This window comes from Dendrobates tinctorius, unplaced genomic scaffold (assembly GCF_039654945.1).
Source record: "Dendrobates tinctorius isolate UK_male_01 unplaced genomic scaffold, ASM3965494v1 ptg000064l, whole genome shotgun sequence".
Classification (NCBI taxonomy): domain Eukaryota; kingdom Metazoa; phylum Chordata; class Amphibia; order Anura; family Dendrobatidae; genus Dendrobates; species Dendrobates tinctorius.
Window position 1 is genome coordinate 53,137,535 of NW_027361732.1, and position 25,999 is coordinate 53,163,533.

General features: G+C 41.6%; 1 protein-coding gene across 1 annotated transcript in view; it reads right to left on the minus strand.

Moving 5' to 3' along the window:
• Positions 1–5,438: 5,438 nt before the first annotated feature.
• OBI1 (ORC ubiquitin ligase 1) overlaps positions 5,439–25,999 on the minus strand; it is an 83,273-nt gene continuing 62,712 nt past the window's right edge. Inside the window, exon 6 of the mRNA XM_073580433.1 lies at positions 5,439–7,615. Coding sequence (XP_073436534.1) covers positions 6,307–7,615 — 1,309 coding nt within the window. The 3' untranslated portion in view covers positions 5,439–6,306. The remainder of the gene's footprint in view (positions 7,616–25,999) is intronic.

The window sequence follows — 25,999 nt, forward strand, 5'->3', positions numbered from 1 at the left end:
GGTCCCTAAAAATAAAATGGTGTTGCAAAAATGAGAAATCGCTGGTCAATTTTTAACCCTTATAACTTCCAAACAAAAAAAAATTTTGGTTCCAAAACTGTGCTGATGTAAAGTAAACATGTGGGAAATGTTATGTATTAAGTTTTTTGTGTGCCGTATTGCTGTGATTTAAGGGCATAAAAATTCAAAGTTGGAAAATTGCGAAATTTTCAAAATTTTCGCCAAATTTCCGTTTTTTTCACAAATAAACGCAAGTTATTTGAATGCAATTTTACCACTAACATGAAGTACAATATGTCACGAGAAAACAATGTCAGAATCACCGGGATCCATAGAAGCGTTCCAGAGTTATGACCTCATAAAGGTACAGTGGTCAGAATTGTAAAAATTGGCCCGGTAGTTAACGTGCAAACCACCCTTGGTAGTGAAGGGGTTAACCAAACCATACTTAACCCTAACCCAAACCCTAACTAACCTTAACCCTAACCCTGACCCTGACCCTTAACCAAACCATACTTAACCCTAACCCTGACCCTGAACCAAACCATACTTAACCCTAACCCTGACCCTTAACCAAACCATACTTAACCCTAACCCTGACCCTAACAATAACCCTAAACCCCCTTAACTAACCCTAACTCTAACCCAAACCCCTAAATTCCATGGTTAACAAAAAAAAACGCATGTGCAAAAAAACGCATACATAAGCATGCCAATGCGCACATATGCGCACCCATAGACTTATATTGGGTGTCTTGCTGTAAAAAAACGCATTGCGGGCGCATGCGTTTTTTTGAGGCAAATCGGACGCACAAAAAATGCAACAAGTTGCATTTTGTGCGCCCGAGCGCATACCGCAAAAAAACGCATGCGCGGTAAAACGCGTACAAACGCATGTGTATGCGCACATAAGCGCATCCCATGCAAAGTATAGGAAAAAAAAACGCATGCGCTATTTAGCGCTAAATTACCGCGAAAAAAAACGCAAATGTGAAACCAGCCTAACATATGTGGAATTATATAATTAACAAAAAAGTGTGAAACAACTGAAAATACTGTATGTCATATTCTAGGTTCTTCAAAGTAGCCACCTTTTGCTTTGATTACTGCTTTGCACACTCTTGGCATTTTCTTGATGAGCTTCAAGAGGTAGTCACCGGAAATGGTTTTCACTTCACAGGTGTGCCCTGTCAGGTTTAGTAAGTGGGATTTCTTGCCTTATAAATGGGGTTGGGACCATCAGTTGTGTTGTGCAGAAGTCTGGTGGATACACAGCTGATAGTCCTACTGAATAAACTGCTAGAATTTGTATTATGGCAAGAAAAAAGCAGCTAAGTAAAGAAAAACGAGTGGCCATTATTACTTTAAGAAATGAAGGTCAGTCAGTCCAAAAAATTGGGAAAACTTTGAAAGTGTCCCCAAGTGCAGTGGCAAAAACCATCAAGCGCTACAAAGAAACTGGCTCACATGAGGACCGCCCCAGGAAAGGAAGACGAAGAGTCACTTCTGCTGCAGAGGATAAGTTCATCCGAGTCACCAGTCTCAGAAATCGCAGGTTAACAGCAGCTCAGATTAGAGACCAGGTCAATGCCACACAGAGTTCTAGCAGCAGACACATCTCTACAACAACTGTTAAGAGGAGACTGTGTAGCAGGCCTTCATGGTAAAATAGCTGCTAGGAAACAACTGCTAAGGACAGGCAACAAGCAGAAGAGACTTGATTGGGCTAAAGAACACAAGGAATGGACATTAGACCAGTGGAAATCTGTGCTTTGGTCTGATGAGTCCAAATTTGAGATCTTTGGTTCCAACCACCGTGTCTTTGTGCGACGCAGAAAAGGTGAATGGATGGACTCTACATGCCTGGTTCCCACCGTGAAGCATGGAGGAGGAGGTGTGATGTTGCTTTGCTGGTGACACTGTTGGGGATTTATTCAAAATTGAAGGCATACTGAACCAGCATGGCTACCACAGCATCTTGCAGCGGCATGCTATTCCATCCGGTTTGCGTTTAGTTGGACCATCATTTATTTTTCAACAGGACAATGACCCCAAACACACCTCCAGACATTTACTTGCTTGTGTACACTATGAGGAGAAATTCTATTAACATCCTGCCCCCCCCAACATAATATAATCCTATTTTCCTCAACAGGTGAGACGTAAAAATGAGCAACACCCATGCCCCCAGAAGCAGGAATACGACATCTTTCTTTACCCCAGATCCAATCTACTCTATACTTAGCAAATATCACAAATCAGATTTTGATCCTATTTAGATTGTACACCTTGCCAACAATGCTCAACTTTCCCATGTGCTGATAAAAGGTTTCCCATGCTACTCTGTCCTTGTAAATAAAATTGGAATTGGAATGGCGTTCATAGAATTTTGCAGCTAGTCCCCCAAAAGATTCCCTATAAAAAGTGATAGGGGCAGATTTACTAATTCAGTATACTATTTGAGATACTACAAATTTATTACAATTGTTCATGGTACATTTTTGTCTAACTTTATACCACTTATTACTTCATGCTAAACATGATCTCATATTTTAAGCCATGCCCTTTACCTGTGTACATGGAGAGATGTACTGAACAATGATGACTTTAGGGCCCGCATAAGCAATTGCATCCATCCATGAAAGAATGCTCATGAACACTTTTTCAGCCAAATAATAGTCAGTGTAAATGGGCCTTTATTTCTTACTTCACTAAGATGTGTATAGGGATTCACTGGAAAGTAGACGGGAAAAAGCTGGTGAAAAAGGGTTTTCATTACAGAAATGAATGGCCAAGCAATTTTCTTGATATTACAACTCAGACTTATTAAAGCAGCCTCTTTTCATTTGTTCTACACTACAACTTAAATCACTATGCAAATAAACTTTTTAAAATAGAGGTAAGGACGGGTTCACACTATTTGACTTTGTGTAACAGGATCCAGCCTGCTTACTTTAAGCCTGCTGCTTTAACAACCAGGTATGGTTTACGCTAAAAAAAAAAAAAAACAAAACAAAAAAACCCCCCAAAAAACTGATGCTGTGTTTCAGATATATTGAAAAGCCAGCTAGGGACCATAGGCAGAGATCTGACTGGTCTGGTGCGGCCCCTCAATGGCTTCTTCCCACCCTAGGTGATTGATAGGTTTCTCTTCCCGTACACACATGAACTTTACTCCTCTCTGCTGTGGTTGCTCACTTCACCGATACACCCAGAAGTGTAGTGAGTGAGCGGCTTTAGAGAGACGGATAGGGGCGAATATCGCACTGACATAGTAGAGAGGAGGGAGGCGAGAGCGCGCTGGCTCCTGCTGTTACATGCCAGAGGATTGTTTTCAGGCAGAACTTGCTCTGGCCAAGTGGGTGCTGTCATTAAAGACTGAGAAATCTCTTAGCCACACCAAGGGTATACAGGGCACCTAAATCTGCATTTCAAACAAAATTATTTTTGCACAAAAGTATGGTTGTTAGAAGGGGCCAAGGTTAAACAGTAATTTGGGGGTGGGGGCTTTACACATAGCGATATCGCTAGCAAAATCGCTAAAGTGTCACCGATTTTTGTGACGCAGCAGATATTGGTAGCGATATCGCTATGTGTGATACTTACCTCCGACCGGCTCCCCCACTGTCTGTCGCTGATCGCGCAAGATCATGCAGCTCCATTTCTCGTCGGGCGCTTCATGCTGGCTCTGATGAGCGACGCGTGGACGCGGGCAGGAGGACGTCAGGATCGCCGCGTCTGAAAGGTAAGTAAAGACAGATCCTGCGTCGCTACGTCGCTGTGAGATCTGCCTGTGTGGCAGCTCACTAGCGAACATTTAGCGATGCACCAGTAATCCTGACCGGGTCGTATCGTGGTCGGGATCGCTGGTGCATCGCTAAATGTAAAGGGGCCTTAACTCTTGTCATCGAACATTACTAAAAGGGATTTCATAAAGTGCAGTACCTTTACCACAATGTGTTAGAGAAAAATATATCTTTCGATACAAGTAATGCTAAACCACAGCAAAAACTGAATCTATTTCACACTGCAAAGTAATCCGTACAATGAGGAGTTTGAATATAAAAGACTAAGGCTGGTTTCACATTTGCGTTTTTTAGCGCTGGAAAAAAACGCATATGTGCGCATGCGTTTTTTCCCCTATATTTAACATGGGTGCGCATACCTGCGCGCTTGTAAGCGCATGTATGCGATTTTCATGCGCTGCGTTTTTTTGGGGTGTGCGTTGGTATTTTCCAGACGCAGCATGTTGCATTTTTTGGCCCTGCAAAAAAGCGCATGCGCACATATGCGCACGTTTTGCGCTAAAAATGGCCATTATAGCCTATGGATGCGCATATGTGCGCACTGGCATGCTCATGTATGCGTTTTTTTGCATATGCGGTTTTTTTTTTTAACCATGGAATTTAGGGGTTTGGGTTAGAGTTAGGGTTAGTTAAGGGGGTTTAGGGTTAGGGTTGGGGTTTGGGTCAGGGTTAGGGTTAAGTATGGTTTGGTTAAGGGTTAGGGTCAGGATTAGGGTTAAGTATGGTTTTGTTAAGGGTTAGGGTCAGGATTAGGGTTAAGTATGGTTTGGTTAAGGGTTAGGGTTAGGGTTAAGTATGGTTTTGTTAAGGGTTAGGGTCAGGGTTAAGTATGGTTTGGTTAAGGGTTAGGGTCAGGGTTAGGGTCAGGGTTAAGTATGGTTTTGTTAAGGGTTAGGGTCAGGGTTAGGGTAAGGATTAGGGTTAAGTATGGTTTGGTTAAGGGTTAGGGTCAGGGTTAGGGTCAGGGTTAAGTATGGTTTGGTTAAGGGTTAGGGTCAGGGTTAGGGTTAGTTAGGGTTTAGGGTTTGGGTTAGGGTTAAGTATGATTTGGTTAAGGGTTAGGGTCAGGGTTAGGGTTAGGGTCAGGGTTAGTAAAGTCATGGTTTGGGTTAGTGTGAGGGGACATCCAATGTTGGAAAAAAACGCAAACGCGGTAAAAACGCACTAAAAACGCATACAAACGCTTAAAAACGCTGCGTTTTTTTCATGCATGCTCATAAAAATGCTTGAAAAAAACGCAGCAGTTGTATGCTTTTGTATGCGTTTTTTCAATGCGTTTTTTTGCGGGAAAAACGCGCTGCAAAAAAAAGCAAGTGTGAAACTAGCCTAAGGGTGAAGGAATTTCATATTTTAAAACCCAGGATAGGATTGCTCCTACAAAGCAGAGGTAAAAAACAAACAAACACAAAAATGCAGACTTTTTCACATAATTTTGAATGATTTCATTCAGAGCAATACTTTGTCCAGTTTTCCAATTTTCATTTTCGTGCAATTGCACATTACATTGCAAATCTTTCTGGGAAACAAGTGCCGGATTATCAGCCTATGCTGTTGAAATACTAGAGTGAGCTTCCCTTAATCCTGCATCTAACAAAAGCAATGTTAGTGCTACTGCTAATGAAACGATAGAAATTTGAAGCAAAAATAGAAAGTTGTTTTATTCTTCAATCTAGAAAACTAGAGCGAATTTACTACAAAAGTCATAATGAATATCAAACTAAAAACAAATAAACCCCCAAAACAATGATATTTTTACTGTTTTTAAGATGACAACATGAAAGCAGATCTGTCACAAGATTTCACAATATAAATTACATATCTTAATGAACAGACCTAATGTTAGGAATGCGGTGTAATCCTTTTTGGACGTTTTCAGATACACATTTTATGAGTACAGGTCTATTCGGTCACAATACATGCTCATTTATACATTTAGAAGTGAAAATTTTCAAAAAAGGCAAAACACACATGGATTTTCAAAGTACATATACCAACCTCATTGGATTTTACAGATCTATAATATATGCAATTTACATTGTGAAATCAGGTGACAGAACTTCTTAAGGCTATGTGCCCACGCTAGCGTTTTTAAACGCTCAGGAAAAGGATCCCCTTTCCCAGAAAACGCGCGTCTTTTTCCGCGCGCTTCTTGCGCGTTTTTTGACGCGTTTTTTGACACGCGATTTCTGGGAACATTGGGGATGGCTAAAAACGCTGAGCAATGCGGGAATTAATGAGCATGCTGCGCTTTTAGCCGCTAAGCGATTCCTGAGCGGTTAAAAACGCATGCATTGGCACAAAAAGCCAAAAACGCATGCTAATTAATTTGATGCATCTTTTAAGCATTTCTGCAGCGTCTGATCCGGCACAAACGCTGCGGAAACGCTTAACAAAACGCATCGTGGGCACACAGCCTAACAGTACCCTTAAGAAATTAGAGGGTAGATTCTTATGATCATTAGCCATGATGATACAACACAATCCAGGCTTCTGGCTTTGATTATTTACAAGGGCTGTCACTAAACTGGCTTATCATTTTACGTTTTGCTGGAGGACTATTGCTGTACAATTCGGGTACACAGTGGGGCAGCCGGGATGAATGTGATGTGGATCCCATGGAATTTGCCACTCCAGAAGCAGAATGAAGCATTAGTTGCTCTTTATCGTGTGAACTATCGTTACAGTCTAGAGTATTTGTAATAGACAGATGGCTCTGAAAGTTTTTATCCTGGACCGCACCACGTGGCGGTTTCATGTAGTACTGAGAGTATTCACCATACCGAACTGCAGAAGAACATGAAGCAATAGGTTCTCCACCCTGCTGAGACAATGCATTATCTCCAGAATCTTTGCCAACCTTGCCTGTAGATTCAACCTGAAATTTCACTTTTGATGCCAACTTAGATGAGGCATTGTCCAGGTATGAACTTTGACGTCTTCCACTACAAATAATATCAGGCTCATTGACGTTATAATCAGAGAGTTCCACAGAGTTTTCAACTAAGACTCTACTTTGCTTAAGGCCTTCAGTATATTTTTGTTGATCTGGTCCATTATCCTTTTGTAAACCAATCTCTCTCTGCAATGGTAATTTAATATCTTCTGATTCACAATTAATTTGACAAAAATTTAAGAAACTTGGCTTGGACTCTCTAAACGATGTGTGGTCCTCGCCAGTATTCAAATTATTTTCACTATTAGAAGCGTTAGAAACACCTTTTCTGTTGGGCAAATCAGCAAAAACCAGCTTCCTAAGATAAGTTAGAGGTTTCTTTAGATGGCCATGGTTGGAAGCTGAATTTGGTTTGTTATCTGGTGTGCTCAAAAGAAGTGAGCTGAAAGGCAATGATGAAGTAGGACTTCCATAGCTTTCAGCAAATTCTGCAAACCCACTCTGACTATTTTTAAGTATACTAATCTGCTCATTGCCATTTATTAAAGTAGGTGAGTATTTGGTAAATGTACTTTTTAGCTCAGGTGAGCCAGATGAGTGTCCATTTGATGCAGAGGAGTTACTAATGGAGTCTTCTGAACTGACCCTTGTTTTATGGGTTTGGTTCAAAAATTGCTGTGTTGCATTCAGTTCTTCACAGGTACGTGTGGTTGTAGCATCATGTACTTGGGCAGCATTTCCACACTGAGATTTTTCTTTTTGTGTATCCTCTGGTGATTTTTTTAGATGCTCAACCTGAGCTTCTAGTTCTTCTATGTATTGATCGCTCCTCTCCAGAGCTTTTTTAAGCCTGCTCATCTCTCGCTCATACTGATCTACTTTTGCTTGCAGTGCAGCCACTGTAAACCTCCCAAACCTACAAGAAATAGAGGAAGAAAGTTTATGGAATCATAGTTTAGTAGAAAATGTTACCAAGTGAAACAGCTACATACTTTAATGCTGTATCAATGAATATGCTCTTTATTGCAGGTAATAAAAATGAGATCAGAGAGATATCACATTTTGGTACTAAAACAAGATAGAGAAACATTTTTTTTGTTTGTAAATTATATTCTATTTTATTTCTATTATTATGAGGTAGTCATTTTGTCCAAGTTGCCATTAAGGAAAATAAAAAAAGTAATATATACAGTTAAGGAAATAATTATTTGATTCCTTGCTGATTTTGTAAGTTTTCCCACTGACAAAATTAACCTATCCTTAAAATTATAGACTGTTCATGTCTTTAACATTGAGAAATAGAATATCAAAATTAAAATCCAGAAAATTACATTGTACAATTATATAAATTTATTTGCATTTTGCAGTGAGAAATGAAATAAGTATTTGATCCCTCTGGCAAACAAGACTAAATACTTGGTGGCAAAACCCTTGTTGGCAAACACAGCAGTCAGACTTTTTTGTAGTTGATGATGAGGTTTGTGCACATGTCAAGAGGAATTTTGGTCCACTCCTCTTCGCAGATTATCTCTAAATCATTAAGATTTTGAGGCTGTCCCTTGGCAACTCAGAGCTTTAACTCCTTCCATAAGTTTTCTATGGGATGATTAAGGTCTGGAGACTAACTCCATGACCTTAATGTGCTTCTTTTTGAGCCACTCGTTTGTGGCCTTGGCTGTATGTTTTGGGTCATTGTCTTGCTGGAAGACCCAGCCATCACCCAGGTTTTAAAGTACTGGCAGAGGAAAGGAGGCTGTCACTCAGGATTTTATAGTACATGACTCAATCCATTCTCCTATTGATGCGGTGAAGTAGTCCTGTGCTCTTAGCAGAGAAACACCCACAAAACATGTTTCCACCTCCATGCTTGACAGTGGGGATGGTGTTCTTTGGGTCATAGGCAGCATTTCTCTTCCTCCAAACATGGCGAGTTGAGTTAACGCCAAAGAGCTCAATTTTTGTCTCATCTGACCACAGCACCTTCTACCAATCACTCACAGAATCATCCAGGTGTTCACTGGCAAACTTCAGAAGGCCTGCACACGTGCCATCTTGAGCAGGGGGACCTTGCGGGCACTGCAGGATTTTAAACCTTTACGACGTAGTGTTACCAATGGTTTACTTGGTGACTGTTGTCCCAGCTGCCTTGAGATCATTAACAAGTTCCCCCACGTAGTTTTAGGCTGATCTCTCACCTTCCACATGATCAAGGATATCCCACGAGGCGAGATTTTGCATAGTACCCCAGATCAATGTCAAATGACAGTCATTTTGTATTTCTTCCATTTTCTTATTATTGCACCAACAGTTGTCTCCTCACCCAGCATAATACTTATGGTTTTGTAGCCCATTCCAGCTTTGTGCAGGTCTATGATCTTGTCCCAGACATCCTTATAAAGCTCTTTTGTCTTTCCCATGTTGTAGTGGTTAGAGTCTGACTGATTGAGTCTGTGGACAGGAGTCTTTTACAAAGGTGACTATGTAAGACAGCTGTCTTTAATGCAGGTAGCGAGTTGATTAGGAGCATCTAACTAGTCTGTAGGAGCCAGAACTCTTAATGATGGTAGGGGATCAAATACTTAATTTATAAAAACAGCAAAATGCAAATAAAATTATACAATGTGATTTTGTGGATTTTATTTTTGATATTCTATTTCTCAATGTTAAAATTAACCTACCCTTAAAATTATAGACTGTTCATGTCTTTGTCAGTGTGCAAACTTACAAAATCAGCAAGAGATCAAATACTTAATTCCTTCACTGTAATAATAATCATTTTTATTTTTATATAGCGCTAACATTTTCCGCAGCGCTTTACAGTTTGCACACATTATCATTGCTGTCCCCGATGGGGCTCACAATCTAAATTTGTTTATCTTTAAAGGGCTATTCTCATATTAAATGGTTAAAATTGCAAGGTGCCTATAAAACAAGGAACTTAAAATTCAGAGTTTTAATAACAAGTAAATTGGTAATTTGATTATTTGTTGCCCTGGGTACCAGCCACTACTGCAGTTCAGCAGTAGTGGCCTATCTCCTAGGAAAGGGGCACAGCACAGCTATAAAGCTACAGAGCTTGTAAGCGCTGCTCTGAAGGTGGCTGGATTTCTGGAAAGCACGGTTTTAGTAAGTACTTGCATTACTCATTAAAGGGAATCTGTCAGCCCCCCAGGAAGTATATAGCCTATTAATATGGGCATACAGGTAGTAGAAATGTTAAAACTAGTCCTACCTGTATGCCTCATATTAGAGGTCTTGTTGCTGAGAAATCATATTTTATTTCTTAAACTAATGACTTCTTCCAGGCTCCGGGGCATGCAGTGCCTGTAAGAAATCCCTGCCTCCTGTCCTCATTACAGAACTAACCCCCTCCCATGCCTATCAGTTATGTCCCTGGAATCCTACGCCCTGTACTCCCTCAAAAATCTATACATTTACTTTCCTTCTAAGGACACTGCATTCAGGTATCTTCTGTGCAGGTGATTCACTGAGATCCGGCGTGCGCACTAATAAGGTGCTCTCCTCACTTCCCCTATGCACAGTCATCGCTATGTGCACATGGTTCGTAGCGATGAATATGCAGGGAGGAAGTGGTTAGAGCACCTCATTGGCGCGCATGCGGGAGTTCACAGTGAATCGTCGGCGCAGAGGATCCCTGAATGCAGTACTCATAGAAGAGAGGAAGAGATTTTTGAGGGAGTGCAGAGTGCAGGCATGGGATTCCAGCACCAGAACTGACATGCATGGGAGGGGGGTAGTATTGCAATGATGAGAGAAGGCAGGGATTTCTTTCAGGCACATGGCATGCCCCGGAGACTGGCAGAAAACATTAGCATAAAGACAGAATATAACATTTCACAACAACAAGACTACTAATGAGGCATAGAGGTAGGACTAGTGTAACATTTCTATTACCTGTATGCCCATATTAATAGGTCATATATGTTCCGGGAAGAAGGGGGGTGACAGATTCCCTTTGCAGAATTATATGCTCCAGAATCGCAATTTAATGTACTATATCCCTAGTATTTCTCTAGAAATTTATGAAGAAATGGACAACTGGGTTTTATCAATATATTAAATATACTATTTCCCTCAACCACTGTTCTAAAGCTTATACCGTGCAGAAGCACAAAATAAAGAATATCAAAAAAGAAAAAAATCTCAGCAATTCCTTTTCACAGAAACTCAGCCATTCACACCTCCTCTTATTTCCCCATTCTCTTCCTGCTCTTCTGTATCTACAGTTAGGTCCAGAAAAATTTGGACAGTAACACAAATTTGGATATTTCTCAATACAGTTATATAATCAATATGGGCTTAAAGTGCAGACTCTTTGCTTCAATTTGAGGGTATTCACATCCTAATTCAAGTAAGACATCAGGAATTGCAGCTCTTTAACCCCTTCATGACCCAGCCTATGTTGACCTTAATGACCTGGCCATTTTTTGCAATTCTGATCAGTGTCCCTTTATGAGGTAATAACTCTGGAACGCTTCAACGCATCCTAGCGATTCTGAGATTGTTTTTTCGTGACACATTGGGCTTCATATTAGTGGTAAATTTAGGTTCATAATTTTTGCATTTATTTGTGAAAAAATCAGAAATTTGGCGAAAATGTTGAAAATGTCGCAATTTTCAAATTTTGAATTTTTATTTTGTTAAACTAGAGAGTTATGTGACACAAAATAGTTACTAAATAACATTTCCCACATGTCTACTTTACATCAGCACAATTTTGGAAACAATTTTTTTTGTTAGGAAGTAATAAGGGTTAAAAGTTGACCAGCGATTTCTCATTTTTACAACAAAATTTACAAAACCATTTTTTTTAGGGACCACCTCACATTTGAAGTCACTTTGAGGGGTCTATATGGCAGAAAATACCCAAAAGTGACACCATTCTAAAAACTGCACCCCTCAAGCTACTCAAAACTACATTCTAGAAGATTATTAACCCTTCAGGTGCTTCACAGGAACTAAAGCAACGTGGAAGGAAAAAATGGACATTTTAATTTTTCCAACACAAATTTTCTTTTAGCATCATTTTTTTCATTTTCACATGGGCAACAGGATAAAATGTATCCTAAAATTTGTTGGGAAATTTCTCCTGAGTACACCGATACCTCATATGTGGTCATAAACCACTGTTTTGGCGCACGGCAGGGCTCAGAAGGGAAGGAGCACATTTGACTTTTTGAATGGAAAATATGCTGGAATATTTAGCGCTTGCCATGTCACGTTTGGAGAGCCCCTGTGTACCTAAACAATGGAGCTTCCCAACAAGTGACCCCATTTTGGAAACTAGACCCCCCAAGGAACTTATCTACATGCATAGTGATCACTTTGAACCCCCAGGTGCTTCACAAACTGATCCGTAAAAAAAAAAAGGACGTTTTTTTCACAAAAATTATTTTTAGCCTCAGTTCTTTCATTTTTACATGGGCAACAGGAAAAATGGATCCTAAAATTTGTTGGGCAATTTCTCCTGAGTACACCGATACCTCATATGTGGTCATAAACCACTGTTTCTGCGCACGGCAGGGTCCGAAAGGGAAGGAGCACCATTTGACTTTTGGAATGGAAAATTAGCTCCAATCGTTATTGGACACCATGTCTCGTTTGGAGAGCCCCTGTGTACCTAAACATTGGAGCTCCCCCACAAGTGACACCATTTTGGAAACTACACCCCATAAGGAACTTATCTAGATGTGTAGTGAGCACTTTGAACCCCCAAGTGCTTCACAAAAGTTTATAACGTAGAGCAGTGAAAATAAAAAATCATTTTTTTCCTCAAAAATGATTTTTTAGCACGCTATTTTTTATTTTCACAAGGGTAACAGGAGAAATTGGACCACAAAAGTTGTCCAGTTTGTCCTGAGTATGCTGGCACCCCATATGTGGGGGGAACCACTGTTTGGGCGCACGGCAGGGCTCAGAAGGGAAAGAACGCCATTTGACATTTTGAAATTAAAATTAGCTCCAATCGTTAGAGGACACCATGTCGTGTTTGGAGATCCCCTGTGTGCCTAAACTTTGGAGCTCCCCCACAAATGACCCCATTTTGGAAACTAGACCCCCTAAGGAACTTATCTAGATGCATAGTGAGCACTTTGCACCCCCAGGTGCTTCACAGAAGTTTATAATGCAGAGCCGTGAAAATAAAAAATTTTTTTTTCCTAAAAAAATTATTTTTTAGTCTGCAATTTTTTATTTTAACAAGGGTAACAGGAGAAATTGGACCCCAAAAGTTGTTGTACAGTTTGTCCTGAGTACGCTGGTACCCCATATGTGGGGGGGGAACCACTGTTTAGGCACACGTCGGGGCTCGGAAGGGAAGTAGTGACATTTTGAAATGCTGACTTTGATGGCATGGTCTGCGGGCGTCATGTTACATTTGCAGAGCCCCTGTGTGCCTAAACAGTAGAAACCCCCCACATGTGACCTCATTTTGGAAACTAGACCCCCCCAAGGAACTTATCTAGATGAATGGTAAGCATCTTGAATCCCCAAGTGCTTCACAGAAGTTTATAACGCAGAGCCGTGAAAATGAAAAAAATCAATTTTTTTCCACAAAAATAATTTTTTAGCCCCCAATTTTTTATTTTCCCAAGGGTAACAGGAGAAATTAGTCCCCAAAAGTTGTTGTGCAATTTTTCCTGAGTACGCTGATACCCCATATGTTGGGGTAAACCACTGTCTGGGCACACGTGGGGGCTTGGAAGGGAGGGAGCACCGTTTGACTTTTTGAACGCAAAATTGGCTGGAATCAATGGTTGCACCATGTCGCGTTTGGAGACCCCCTGATGTGCCTAAACAGTGGAAACCCATCAATTCTAACTTCAACCCTAACCCCAACACACCCCTAACCACAGCCCTAACCCCAACACACCCCTAACCAAAGCCCTAACCCCAACACACCCCTAACCCCAACACATCCCTAACCACAACCCTAACCCTAATCCCAACCCTAACCATAACCCTAACCACAACCCTAACCCTAATTCCAACCCTAACCCTAATTCCAACCCTAACCCTAATTCTAACCCTAATTCCAACCCTAACCCTAATTCCACCCTAACCCTCTTTCCAACCCTAACCCTAATGGAAAAATAAAAATATTTTCTTTATTTTATTAGTTGTGCCTACCTATGGGGGTGATAATTGGGAGGTTTATTTACTTTTTATTTCATTTTGATCACTGTGAGAGTGATCAAAATGAAAGAATGGAATCTGCAGCCGGCAGATTCGGGCGGGCGCACTGCGCATGCGCCCGCCATTTTCCAAGATGGCGGCGCCCATGAGCCAGACCCGAGGGGCACCGGGAGCGACAGGGGGACTCAGAAGGTACCGGGGGGGTGAGGGGGGATCGGAAGCTGGCGGGGAGCGGAGGGAATGGGAGGGGGGCAGATGATGACAGCGGCGGCAGATCGCTGCTGTCATTCAGTGGCAGGGGGGCGATCACCGGTGGGGGGTCGAATCGGTGTCTCCAGCCATGGCCGATGCTACTGCAGCATCGGCCATGGCTGGATTGTAATATTTCATCAATTTTCATCGATGAAATATTACTATCGCTCTGATTGGCTGTTTCACTTTTAACAGCCAATCACAGAAATCCACATGGGTGCAAAGCCACCCCCCCTGGGCTTAACTACATGTTGTCCTGTATCTGCGGGTCGGGTGACATTTCAATGACCCCGGTCACCCGACCCGCAGGACCGCTATTTATAGCATGACGACTACGGGGGCGTCATGGGTCATTTGGGCACGACTTTTCATGACGCCTACGTAGGCATCATGGGTCGTGAAGGGGTTAATATGTAGCTGCCTCTTTTTAAAAGGAACAAAAGTTATAGGACATTTAATCGCAAAAGCTTCGTAATGGGCTGCAGGGGTTATTCCCTCGTTAACCCATCAAAATTTAAGCAGGTAAAAGGTCTGTAGCTGATTCCAGGTGTGGCATTTGCATTTGGAAGCTTTTGCTTTGAACTCACAACAGGCGGTCAAAGTGGCTCTCAACTGGAGAGAAAAAGACCATCATTACACTGAATAAAAAAGAAATTCATAAGAGATAGAAGAAATGTTATAACAAAACAAAACAAAAAAAAGAACACACTGGTGAGCTTGGGAACTCAAAAAGGCTGGACGTTTATAGAAGTAACCAGTGGTAAATGATCAAAGAATCCTTTCTATGGTGGAAAAAAAACCCCCTTCACATCATCCACCCAAGTGAAGATCACTTTGCAGGAAGTAGAGGTTTCAGTAACTAAGTCTACTATGAAGAGATGACTTCATGAGAGTAAATAAATAGGTTCACCACCTATTGATAGATCGGGCGATTCTGAACGCGGCGATACCAAATATGTGTAGGTTTGATTTTATTTTTGTTTTGAATGGGGCGATTTGAATTTTTTATATTTTTAAAAACATTTTTCTTTAACTTTTGGCATGCTTCAATAGTCTCCATGGAAGACTAGAAGCTGCCACAACCCGATTGGCTCTGCAACATAGAGGCGATGATGAGATCGCCTGTATATAGCAGATTTACTCACTTGCTATGAGCACCGACCACTGAGTGGCGCTCACAGCAAAACGGCAGTGACAACCATAGAGGTCTCCAGGAGACCTCCGGTTGTCATGCCAACACACCGGTGACCCAACATCACATGACGGGGGTCACCGTGTGCGTATTTCCGGCGCGATTGCTATAAGCTCTTGTTAAATGCTGCTGTCAGAGTTTGACAGCGGCATTTAACTGGTTAATAGCCGCGGGTGGATCGCGATTCCACCCATGGCTATTGCGGGCACATGTCAGCTGTTCAAAACAGCTGACATGTTCCGGGAAAGATGTGGGCTCACTGTCAGAGCCCACATCAAAGGGAGGGAGTCCGACATTGGCGTACTATTACACCCGATGTCGGAAAGGAGCTAAGGAAAAGAACTGTAATATTCTGCAATGGCCGAGTCAATCACCAGATCTCAATTCCATAGAGCATGCATTTTACATGCTTAGGACAAAATACAAGGCAGAAAGACCCACAAACAAGCAATAACTGAAGACAGCTACAGAAAAGGCCTGGCACAGCAACACAAAGGAGAAAATCCAGTATTTGGTGATGTCCATGACTTCCGGTAGTCATTGCATGCAAAGGATTCTCTACAAAGTACCGTTTATACTTGCGTATAAGACAAGATTTTCAGTCCATTTTTTTAATGCTGAAAGTCCCCCTCTCGGCTTATACGTGAGTCATATAAGCCAGGGGGTTGGCGGGGGATGGGGGGAGTCAGTCCATACTTACCCATCAGGTGCATCTCTGCAGCCCCCTGGTTCTCCCATGGTCTCAGGCTCCTTCATTCAGCGGTCACATGATACCGCGCATATTCATGACTTTAATGAGCGGCACCACGTGACCCCAGTGTCCCCACCTGCTCAGGACACTGGCACCTGGCCCCCAGCGACAAGAGGCGAGTATGTCTTTTTTTTTTTTTTTTATTTGCAGCAGCATATGGGGCCTATTCTGTGGAGCATCTTATGGGGCAGCATATGGGGCATAATCTATGGAGCATCACATAGAACAATCTATGGAGCATCATATGGGGCATAGTCTATGGCGCATTTTATGGGGCATAATCTATGGAACATCTTATGGGGCCATAACCTTTATGGAGCAGCATATGGGGCATATTATTCTATGGAGCATCTTATGGGGCCATTATTAACCTTTGTGCAGCATTATATGGGGTGCATTTTGTATGGAGCATCTTATGGGGCCATTTTGAACTGTATGAAGCATTATATGGGGCTCCTGATTCAATATGGATATTAAAAACATTTAACCTACTGTTGTCTCAATTAATGTTACTTTTATTGGTACCTATTTTTAATTTTGAAATTTACCAGTAGCTGCTGCATTTTCCACCCTAGGCTTATACGCGAGTCAATAAGTTTTCCCAGGTTTTTGTGGCAAAATTAGGGGGGGTCAGCTTAAATACGAGTATATACGGTATTAAAAATGAAAGTTTTATTTATGGTAAAGTTATTTTGTCCTATTATTATTGACACACTGACATGAGGAAGCTTTGTAGAATATTGGTTGCAATTCCTAAATGTTTCACAGAATATTTTTTTTCCACCCTGTTTAATTAAACCTGGAAGTCTAAAATTTAATTGAAGCTCAGTTGTTTCATTTTAAATAAAAAATTGGGTCATGTAGAGCCCAAATCACAAAGATTCAGTCACTGCCCAAATATTTCTGGACCCAACTCTACCTGTAAGGCAGGATTCAAACATTCGTGTGTCACAGTCCAAGAACGACTCGTGATGCATGGTTTAGCCATGGGAGTCCTGATCAAAACACAGAAAGCTGCCTCTACCCTTTGCTCTCTATGTATTGAGACACAATAATTTACAAGACCGCCCTTTGGGTAAGCCCCACTCTATCCACAAACCAGAAAAATGGAACAGATAAATATAATTAACGTACAATGTGCTTTCTGCAGGATTTCTGCCAGACTGTTTCATGAACATTCTGAACAACCTGCCAAGATTATCTCGCTTATTTTTTATCAGCTCCACATTTGTAGACTTAGAATACCTTGTAGAGGTGTACTAAATATCCCAAGAAGACATTTCAGGGTGTGTGTTTGTGTGGTAGAGGTTTCAATTAGTCCATTTAATACATCATGAGCAACAGAGCAAGATGACATAAAATTGTCATATTATATACTTTCTCTTTAGATCCCAGGCTTTTGATTAAGCAGTAGGAAGAAGCACCTAATGTCTTGTACAACACCAGCGCTTGGTGGGCTTCATGCACTGCTGATGTGCAAGAGAAGTCTCTCCCTGTCACTGCTATAAAAAAAAAATCAACAAAGAAGAGAAACAGAAAAGAGCTGAATTTATTCTTTATCTTTATTTTTTTATATAGCGCTAACATATTCCGCAGCGCTTTACAGTTTTCACACATTATCATCACTGTCTCCGATGGGGCTCACAATCTAAAATTCCATATCAGGATGTCTTTGGAATGTGGGAGGAAACCAGAGTACCCAGAGGAAACCCACGCAAACACAGGGAGAACATAAAAACTCCTTGCAGATGTTGTCCTTGGTGGGATTTGAACCCAGGATTCCAGCGCTGCAAGGCTGCAGTGCTATCCACTGAGCCACCGTGCTGCTCAATTAAGGTTTTTGTGACAGGTTTTCATTGAACTTTGTTATTTTAAAGGGATACTCCAGGTGATGAAAAAGGATTCACATCGACTCAACATAAATACTGATAAAGGCTCATATCCAGATTGCTGCTCACTCTCCATTCCTAAAAAGTCACAGATCCTGAGTCATGGCTTGCTTCTCAATCCTACTTAACCCAGCACTCTGATATTGCCTCCTTTCCTACAGTCAAGATTAGGCAGCATGGCTAGCTTCTTATTTGCATTGCATGGTATGCCCCTTTACCAAAACGGATGGTGTGTACCTATTTGGTGTGAGTACTGTGTAAGCAGGGAGAAAGCCATGTCAGGTAGGCTAGGGTTAAACTCTAGCTCTGCAGGCTCTTATTAGGGGCAATTAGCTAGCTCTGTATATAAAAAAGGATAGTTGTTCATCTAAGTCAGTCAGCTGGGAAGAAGTTGACCAGAGTGGATTTGTGTTGGGGCTAACGAGAAGGACAAGCCAGAATCTCTAGATGAGAAAAACCTGCACAGGCCATATGCACCAAACTGCAAGTATCAGTTGTTACTAAGGACGATAGGTGTTGTGTTTGACTGGATTGGGGCTAGCTCAGCTGGGCAGCCAGGGTCTTTGTTGCTTAGTTAGCTCCTGGACAAGGCTTCAGATTTTTGTTTATGATTTTGTTTTGTTGCAGTGCAACCTGTGGAAATAAACGTTGCATTTTTTTGACAAAAGAATCCAGAGCCTGTCTGAACGCTACCTAATGCCCACCTGAGAGCGAAACCCTACACATGTCACATCTTACATACAAGGTGTGCAGCTGCAGGCTGGTAGCACCAAATTACACATTATAAGTACCCCTCCTGGAGTCTATAGCCTAGCCATACAAGTACTGCTCTCCTGTACTCACTTGGTAGTTTCCCACTTTTTTTTTTTTAACATGCTTCTGTGAAATCGACCTGTCCAGTTATGAAGTAACACTGATTGTGAATCAATTTCTCCTGCTGTTGTGCAAATGGAACAGACAACAGGTAGAAATGGTAGGCAATTAGCAAGGCAACCCTTATAAAAGGAGTGGTTCTGCAGGGGGTGACCACAGACCATGTCTCTGTTCTCATCGTTTTGGGTGGTTTTGGTAACTTTTGCATTTTGTCATTGCTCTCACCCCTAGAGGTACTGTACAGTAGCAGGAGGCATTGTCTACAACCCACAGAAGTTGCTCAGGTAGTGCAGCTCATCCAGAATGGCACATCAATACGAGTTGAAGGGTAGCTAGGTCTGTCAGCACAGTGTCCACAGCATGGAGCAGAAACCAGGAGACAGGCCAGTACACCAGGAGACGTGGAGGGGGCCGTGGAAGGGCATCAACCCAACAGCAGGACAACTACCTACTCTGTGCAATGAGGAACAGGTGGATAAGTGCCAGAGCCCTGAAAAATGACCTCCAGCACGCCACTAAACATCCAAGTGTCTGCTAAAACTGTCAGAAACAGAATCCATGAGGGTGCTAGGACATCCAGAAATGGGTGTTGTGATTACAGCCCAACACCATGCAGGGCGATTGGCATTTGCCAAAAAACACCAAAATTGGCATATTCCACAGTCCTGATGCTGGGTCTTTCAGACTTTTATGAGATCCCCAACTTACAAAATATCATCGCACCTGGAGGTCCCAAGTGATAGATATTGTTGTGATGTTTCTTATCGCGATTTTACCTTTATATTGAGATCAAACATAGCCTGGATAGCATCATTCATAGGAGGTTATTACGTTGGATGGGTTAGAATTGCCTTATGGTGATCTGAGTAAATGTGTTATGTTTACCCTTTGCGAAGACGTGGAAAATATATCTCCCTTAAAAATCGGATCAATGCAGACACAAATATTCATCACTGACCACTGCCTTTGATCTCAGAAAGATTTTTTTATCAGAGGAAACTATTTGGTTTGGAAGCTTTATTCTCAGCCTCTGCATAAACGAATATCAGCCTTGGTGTCTTCTTCCCAGCAAATCTCCCTGCTGTAATTACCTGGTCACTTCAGGAGGCCCCTAATTCAATGGAGATGGAAGTATCAGCTCTCTCTAACTTCCCGTTTTAATTAGTTTCTCTCGACTATAATTACTCGCATATTCAATGTGAGGGTGATATCTGGAGATGTCTTTATGGATTTTTAATTTTCCTCTATGACACTAGCTATTTTAGACAGAAAAACTACACCTAAAGAGGTATCACATGTATTAAATTTTGTGCAAAACATTGACCAATATGATGTAAATAATGGCAGCACAGCCTCAAATAAAACTGAAATAAAAAATTACTCTGATTTCCCTAAAGTTTACCAATTTGACACGAACATAAATTGACCACAATAAAACAAGGGTCTGTTAAAAGCTTCAATAAATATTATTCTACATATCACAATTTATAACTACAGGAACAATAAAATGTAACATTTTTGGAAAAGAGGTAGCAAAATAACTTTATCAAAAATAAGGCTATCAAGATGTTGTAGGTATGGCATGGCACTGAGCCACACACTAGTGTGCAGAACAGAAAATCACTGCTGAAGGAAAACATCAATGAAATAATAAGCGAGAAGTACCAGCAGTTTTCCCTTTGTCCTTTTTTTCTAAAGCCCCTGTGTATAAATCATAGTAAAATCTGCATAATTTATATCTGTAGGCTAATTACAGCTTAGTCATTAATATCTTTAATTAAATCAGAATGTGAAAACATTCTTAATTAATGTTGGTGAAATGATCTTAAAGAACCAGCATTTCTATTTTGAAGAACTGCAACCATGAATGCTTTAGAATTACAAAATTAATGTAATATGCAATGGTGAGGGCACTAAAGATTTGTCTTGTGTCACGGTACAGTGGCAATGCACGAATTCCTCCTCTTAGTATTTTAGTCATTCATTTTTAAATCTTGCATTCCAAGATCCATAACTTCTTACTCTTGCTTCTTCAAAAACAAGGCCATGAAGGCGTATGATTTTTGTGGAATGCGTTATATTTTTTAATGGCATAAATTTATTTTATTATGAATTTACTAAAAAAAAAAAAAAAAAAAAAAAAAAATTCTACAAGGATGTGCAATTCCACCATGATTTTTACACCGTTCACTGTATAGTGTAAATGACAATGACTTGTTAAAGAGAGCACCTCTTGATGAGTGGAAGAGAGAAGTTGCAGAGAAACAAAAAAAAAAAAAAAAAAAAAATTGAAAAAAATTTCAATTCAGCTGCAGGATAGACAGTCTGTATTCTGGGTGTAGCGTACGGAGTATGCACTGGTTTATCTGCCAGGTCAAATAGTTTTCAATGGTCAAAAAGAGGATGTTCCCCAGCACCAAAGGGAGGAAGTTAAAATGTAACCTTTAGTCACATAGAATAAAAAAGTTACATTGATTAAAATACTATTCCCATCTCCAGTATCCAATATGTAGTAGCTGTAATAATAATATTAGTAAACATCTCCCAATTAGAAATGTAGTACATATCTTTTGATTCGCTATGTCGCTTAGGCCGGCTTCACACTAGCATTCGGTAGAGCTGCGGAGGGCTGCGTAATTCCTCTGTGATGCTCCGCCCATTGCCGCACCTCCTCCGGTCAGCTCCGCCTACGTCTGCATGCGGCCTACGTACCTATCTTTAACATTGGGTACGCAGGCCATGCGGATGCGTCGTTTTGACGCTGTGGCGACCTGCGTCAAACGCACCATGTTACGGTTGCCACATCGTCAAAACGACACATGCGGACGCATCCGCATGGCCTGCGTATCCAATGTTAAAGATAGGTACGCAGGCCGCATACAGACGTAGGCGGAGCTGACTGGAGGAGGTGTGGCAGTGGGCGGAGCTTCACGGAGGAAGTACACAGCCATCCGCAGCTCTGCCGAACGCCAGTGTGAAACCAGCCTTACCCCATATGCAGGGCATTGCAGTAGCTTCAGTATCCATGGTTAAGACCACTCATAGTGACAGCTAGTTATTAGTGGTTGCAACCATGGATACCTAAGCTACTGCAATGCCCTTACACCTACACCTACTACATATTGGGATAGGATTTTGGAGATAGAAATACCCATTTTAAGGGTTTTTCAACCAGAAAAGCGAAAGCATGGATTTTTTTGAATATTGCACAGTCTGCAATTTTTTTGTATCCTTTATGATAAAATTTTTAATTACCGTCCTTTGATGCTGGAGAACATCCCCTTTAAGACCATTGAAAGTTGCAGAGAAAATATAACTTCATTCTCCTGGTAGCTGGTAGTGTGTGTGCATGTAGCAGAACTGTGTATGTCTATGTGAGCATGTAGCAGATCTGTGTGTGTGTTTGTGTATGTACGTACATATAAATATTCACACATAAAGCAGAGCTGTGTGTGTTTTTATGTGTTGCATGTATTTTTATGTGTTGTATGTATAGCAATAGATTTATTACATCCCTATTTTACCCGAGTACAGTGATGGCGAACCTATGGCATGCGTGCCAGGCAGGGCACGCAGAGCCCTCTCAGCTGGCACACGGCCAAGGCCTCGCCTCACTGTTCAGAGCTGCAGCTTCCTCACACATATTGAGCGGCGCGGCCACAGAGCTGAATGATGATGTCATCCAGCCGCGGCCGCGCCTCTCAATGTGTGAGGAAGTGACGGCGCGTGGAGACCGCAGAGAGGTGAGTGTGGCCACTGGTGTGTGTGTGTGTGTGTGTGTATGTGGCCGCTGGTGTGTGTGTGTGGCCGGCCGCTGGTGTGTGTGTCGTGAGTGTGGCCCTGTGTGTGTGGAGAGGGCCAGTGATGGCGGAGATGGGGAGAGGGACAATGAATATTTGTTGCAATTCATAAATGTTTCACAGAATATTTTTGTTCAACCCCTTTAATTAAACATGGAAGTCTAAAATTTAATTGAATCGCAGTTGTTTCATTTTAAATAAAAGATTGGGTCATGTAGAGCCCAAATCACAAAAATTCAGTCACTGCCCAAATATTTCTGGACCCAACTCTACCTGAAAGGCAGGATTCACACATTCGTGTGTCACAGTCCAAGAACGACTCGTGATGCATGGTTTAGCCATGGGAGTCCTGACCAAAACACAGAAAGCTGCCTCTACCCTTTGCTCTCTATGTATTGAGACACAATAATTTACAAGACCGCCCTTTGGGTAAGCCCCACTCTATCCACAAACCAGAAAAATGGAACAGATAAATATAATTAACGTACAATGTGCTTTCTGCAGGATTTCTGCCAGACTGTTTCATGAACATTCTGAACAACCTGCCAAGATTATCTCGCTTATTTTTTTTTTATCAGCTCCACATTTGTAGACTTAGAATACCTTGTAGAGGTGTACTAAATATCCCAGGAAGACATTTCAGGGTGTGTGTTTGTGTGGTAGAGGTTTTAATGAGTCCCTTTAATACATTATGAGCAACAGAGCAAGATGACATAAAATTGTCATATTATATACTTTCTCTTTAGATCCCAGGCTTTTGATTAAGCAGTAGGAAGAAGCACCTAATGTCTTGTACAACACCAGCGCTTGGTGGGCTTCATGCACTGCTGTTGTGCAAGAGAAGTCTCTCCCTGTCACTGCTATTAAAAAAAAAAAAAAATCAACAAAGAAGATGATGATGATGGCAGAGATGGGGAGAGGGACAATGATGGGAGTGATGGGGAGAAGGACAATGATGGGAGAGATGGGAAAAGGCGAACAGAGTGATACAGTGATGGCGAACCTATGGCACGCGTGCCAGGCAGGGAACGCAGAGCCCTCTCAGCTGGCACGCGGCCAAGGCCTCGCTTCACTGTTCAGAGCTGCAGCTTCCTCACACACATTGAGTGGCGTGACCACGGAGCTGAATGATGTCATCCAGCTGCGGCCGCATCTCTCAATGTGTGAGAGGAAGTGACAGGAAAGACGCTGCCGGCGCGCGGAGAGGCGAGTGTGGCCACTGGTGTGTGTATGTGGCCGGCCGCTGGTGTGTGTGTGTGTGTGTGTGTGTGTGTGTGTGTGTGTGTCCGGCCGCTGGTGTGTGTCGTGAGTGTGGCCCTGTGTGTGGAGTGGGCCAGTGATGGCGGAAATGGGGAGAGGGACAATGATGGCAGTGATGGGGAGAGGGACAATGATGGCAGTGATGGGGAGAGGGGAATGATGGTAGTGATGGGGAGAGGGCCAGTGATGGCGGTGATGGAGAGGGTAATGATGGGGAGGAGGAAATGGAGGTGTTGGAATGGGCAATTTCTACAAGAAGGGGATCATGATGGGGCATACTTCTGCATACCTTTCCTCATAAGACAGGGTTTGCAGACCCGTCACCATTCTGGTTGCTCTTTTCTGAACTTGCTCCAGTTTGTTGATGTCTTTTTTAAAATGTGGTGCCCAAAACTGGACACAATATTCCAGATGAGGTCTGACCAAAGAGGAGTAGAGGGAAATAATGACTTCACGTGATCTAGACTGTATGCTTCTGTTAATACATCCTAGAATTGCATTTGCCTTTTTTGCTGCTGCATCACACTGTTGACTCATATTCAGTCTGTGATCTATTCGTATACCCAAGTCTTTTTCACATGTGCTGTTGCTTAGGCCTATGCCTCCCATTCTGTATATGCTTTTTTCATTTTTATTGCCCAGATGTAGTACTTTGCACTTTTCCCTGTTAAAAACCCATTCTGTTAGTTGCTGCCCACTTCTCCAGTTTATTTATATCTTTTTGAATCCTCTCTCTCTCTCTTCTCTAGTATTAGCTATCCCTCCTAGCTTTGTGTCATCAGCAAATTTAATCAGTTTACCCTCAATTCCTTCATCTAAATCGTTGATAAAGATGTTGAACAATACAGGGCCCAGGACAGAGCCCTGTGGTACCCCACTTGAGACATTCTTCCAACCGGATGTGCAGCCATTTACGACCACTCTCTGGGTCCGATCACTAAGCCAGTTATGAATCCACCTAACAGTTGCCTTGTCCATTCCATACTTAGTCATTTTTTCAATAAGGATTGTATGAGATACTTTGTCAAATGCTTTGCTGAAGTCAAGATATACTATATCTACAGCATTTCCTTGATCCACCCAATCAGTGATTCTGTCATAGAAGGAAATTAAGTTAGTCTGACATGACTTATTAGTTGCAAACCCATGCTGACTCTGTTTAATCACTTCATTCTTATCCATGTACTGACATACATGTTGTTTAATAATTTGTTCAAAGATCTTTCCTGGTATAGAAGTCAGACTCACCGGCGTATAGTTGCCTGGGTCCACCTTCTTCCCCTTTTTGAAGATAGGAACAACATTTGCTCTTCTCCAGTCTTCTGGGACTTCTCCTGTTCTCCAAGAATTTTCAAAGATTATGGAGAGGGGTTCAAAAATTTCTTCTGCTATCTCCTTCAGTACTCTGGGGTGTAATTCATCTGGACCTGGAGACTTGAATTCATTTAGGTTAGCTAAGTGTTTCCTCACTATCTTTCTGTTTATAGATATCCTGGATTCTTCTATTCCCTTAATAGGACAGTGAAGAACAGTTGGTGTTACATTTCCTTTCTGAGAGAAAACAGATGCAAAATAGAAATTTAAAAGTTCGGCCTTCTCAACATCCTGTCTTACCATTTCATCATTTTCATCCTGTAAAAATCCTATAGCATCTTTGACTTTTCTTTTACTTTTGACATATCCCCAAAATCCTTTATTATTGCTTTTGACATCTCTTGCAAGCTTCAATTCATTGTCAGCTTTAAATAATCTGATTTGTGTCCTGCAGGTTCTGCAGACAGCAATATATTCTTCTTTAGATATGCCTCCCTCTTTCCATTTTATAAACATTTTTTTCTTCCTTTTTAGCATGTGCTTAAGTTCTGTGTTCATCCATCCTGGCTTCCTTAAATGCTTCCTATTCTTCCCTCTTTTTGGAATTGTTAACAATTGTGCTTTGAGAATTTCATTTTTCAAGATTTCCCATCCTTCCTGGACATTTTTGTCTTTAAGGATATCCAGCCATTGGATCCCTCCAATTCTCTTTCTTAATCCCTTAAAATCTGCCTTTCTGAAATCTAACCTTGACGTCTGAGTCTTCACAGGTCTTCCTCCTCTAGTTATACAAAATTCTAAAATAGCATGGTCG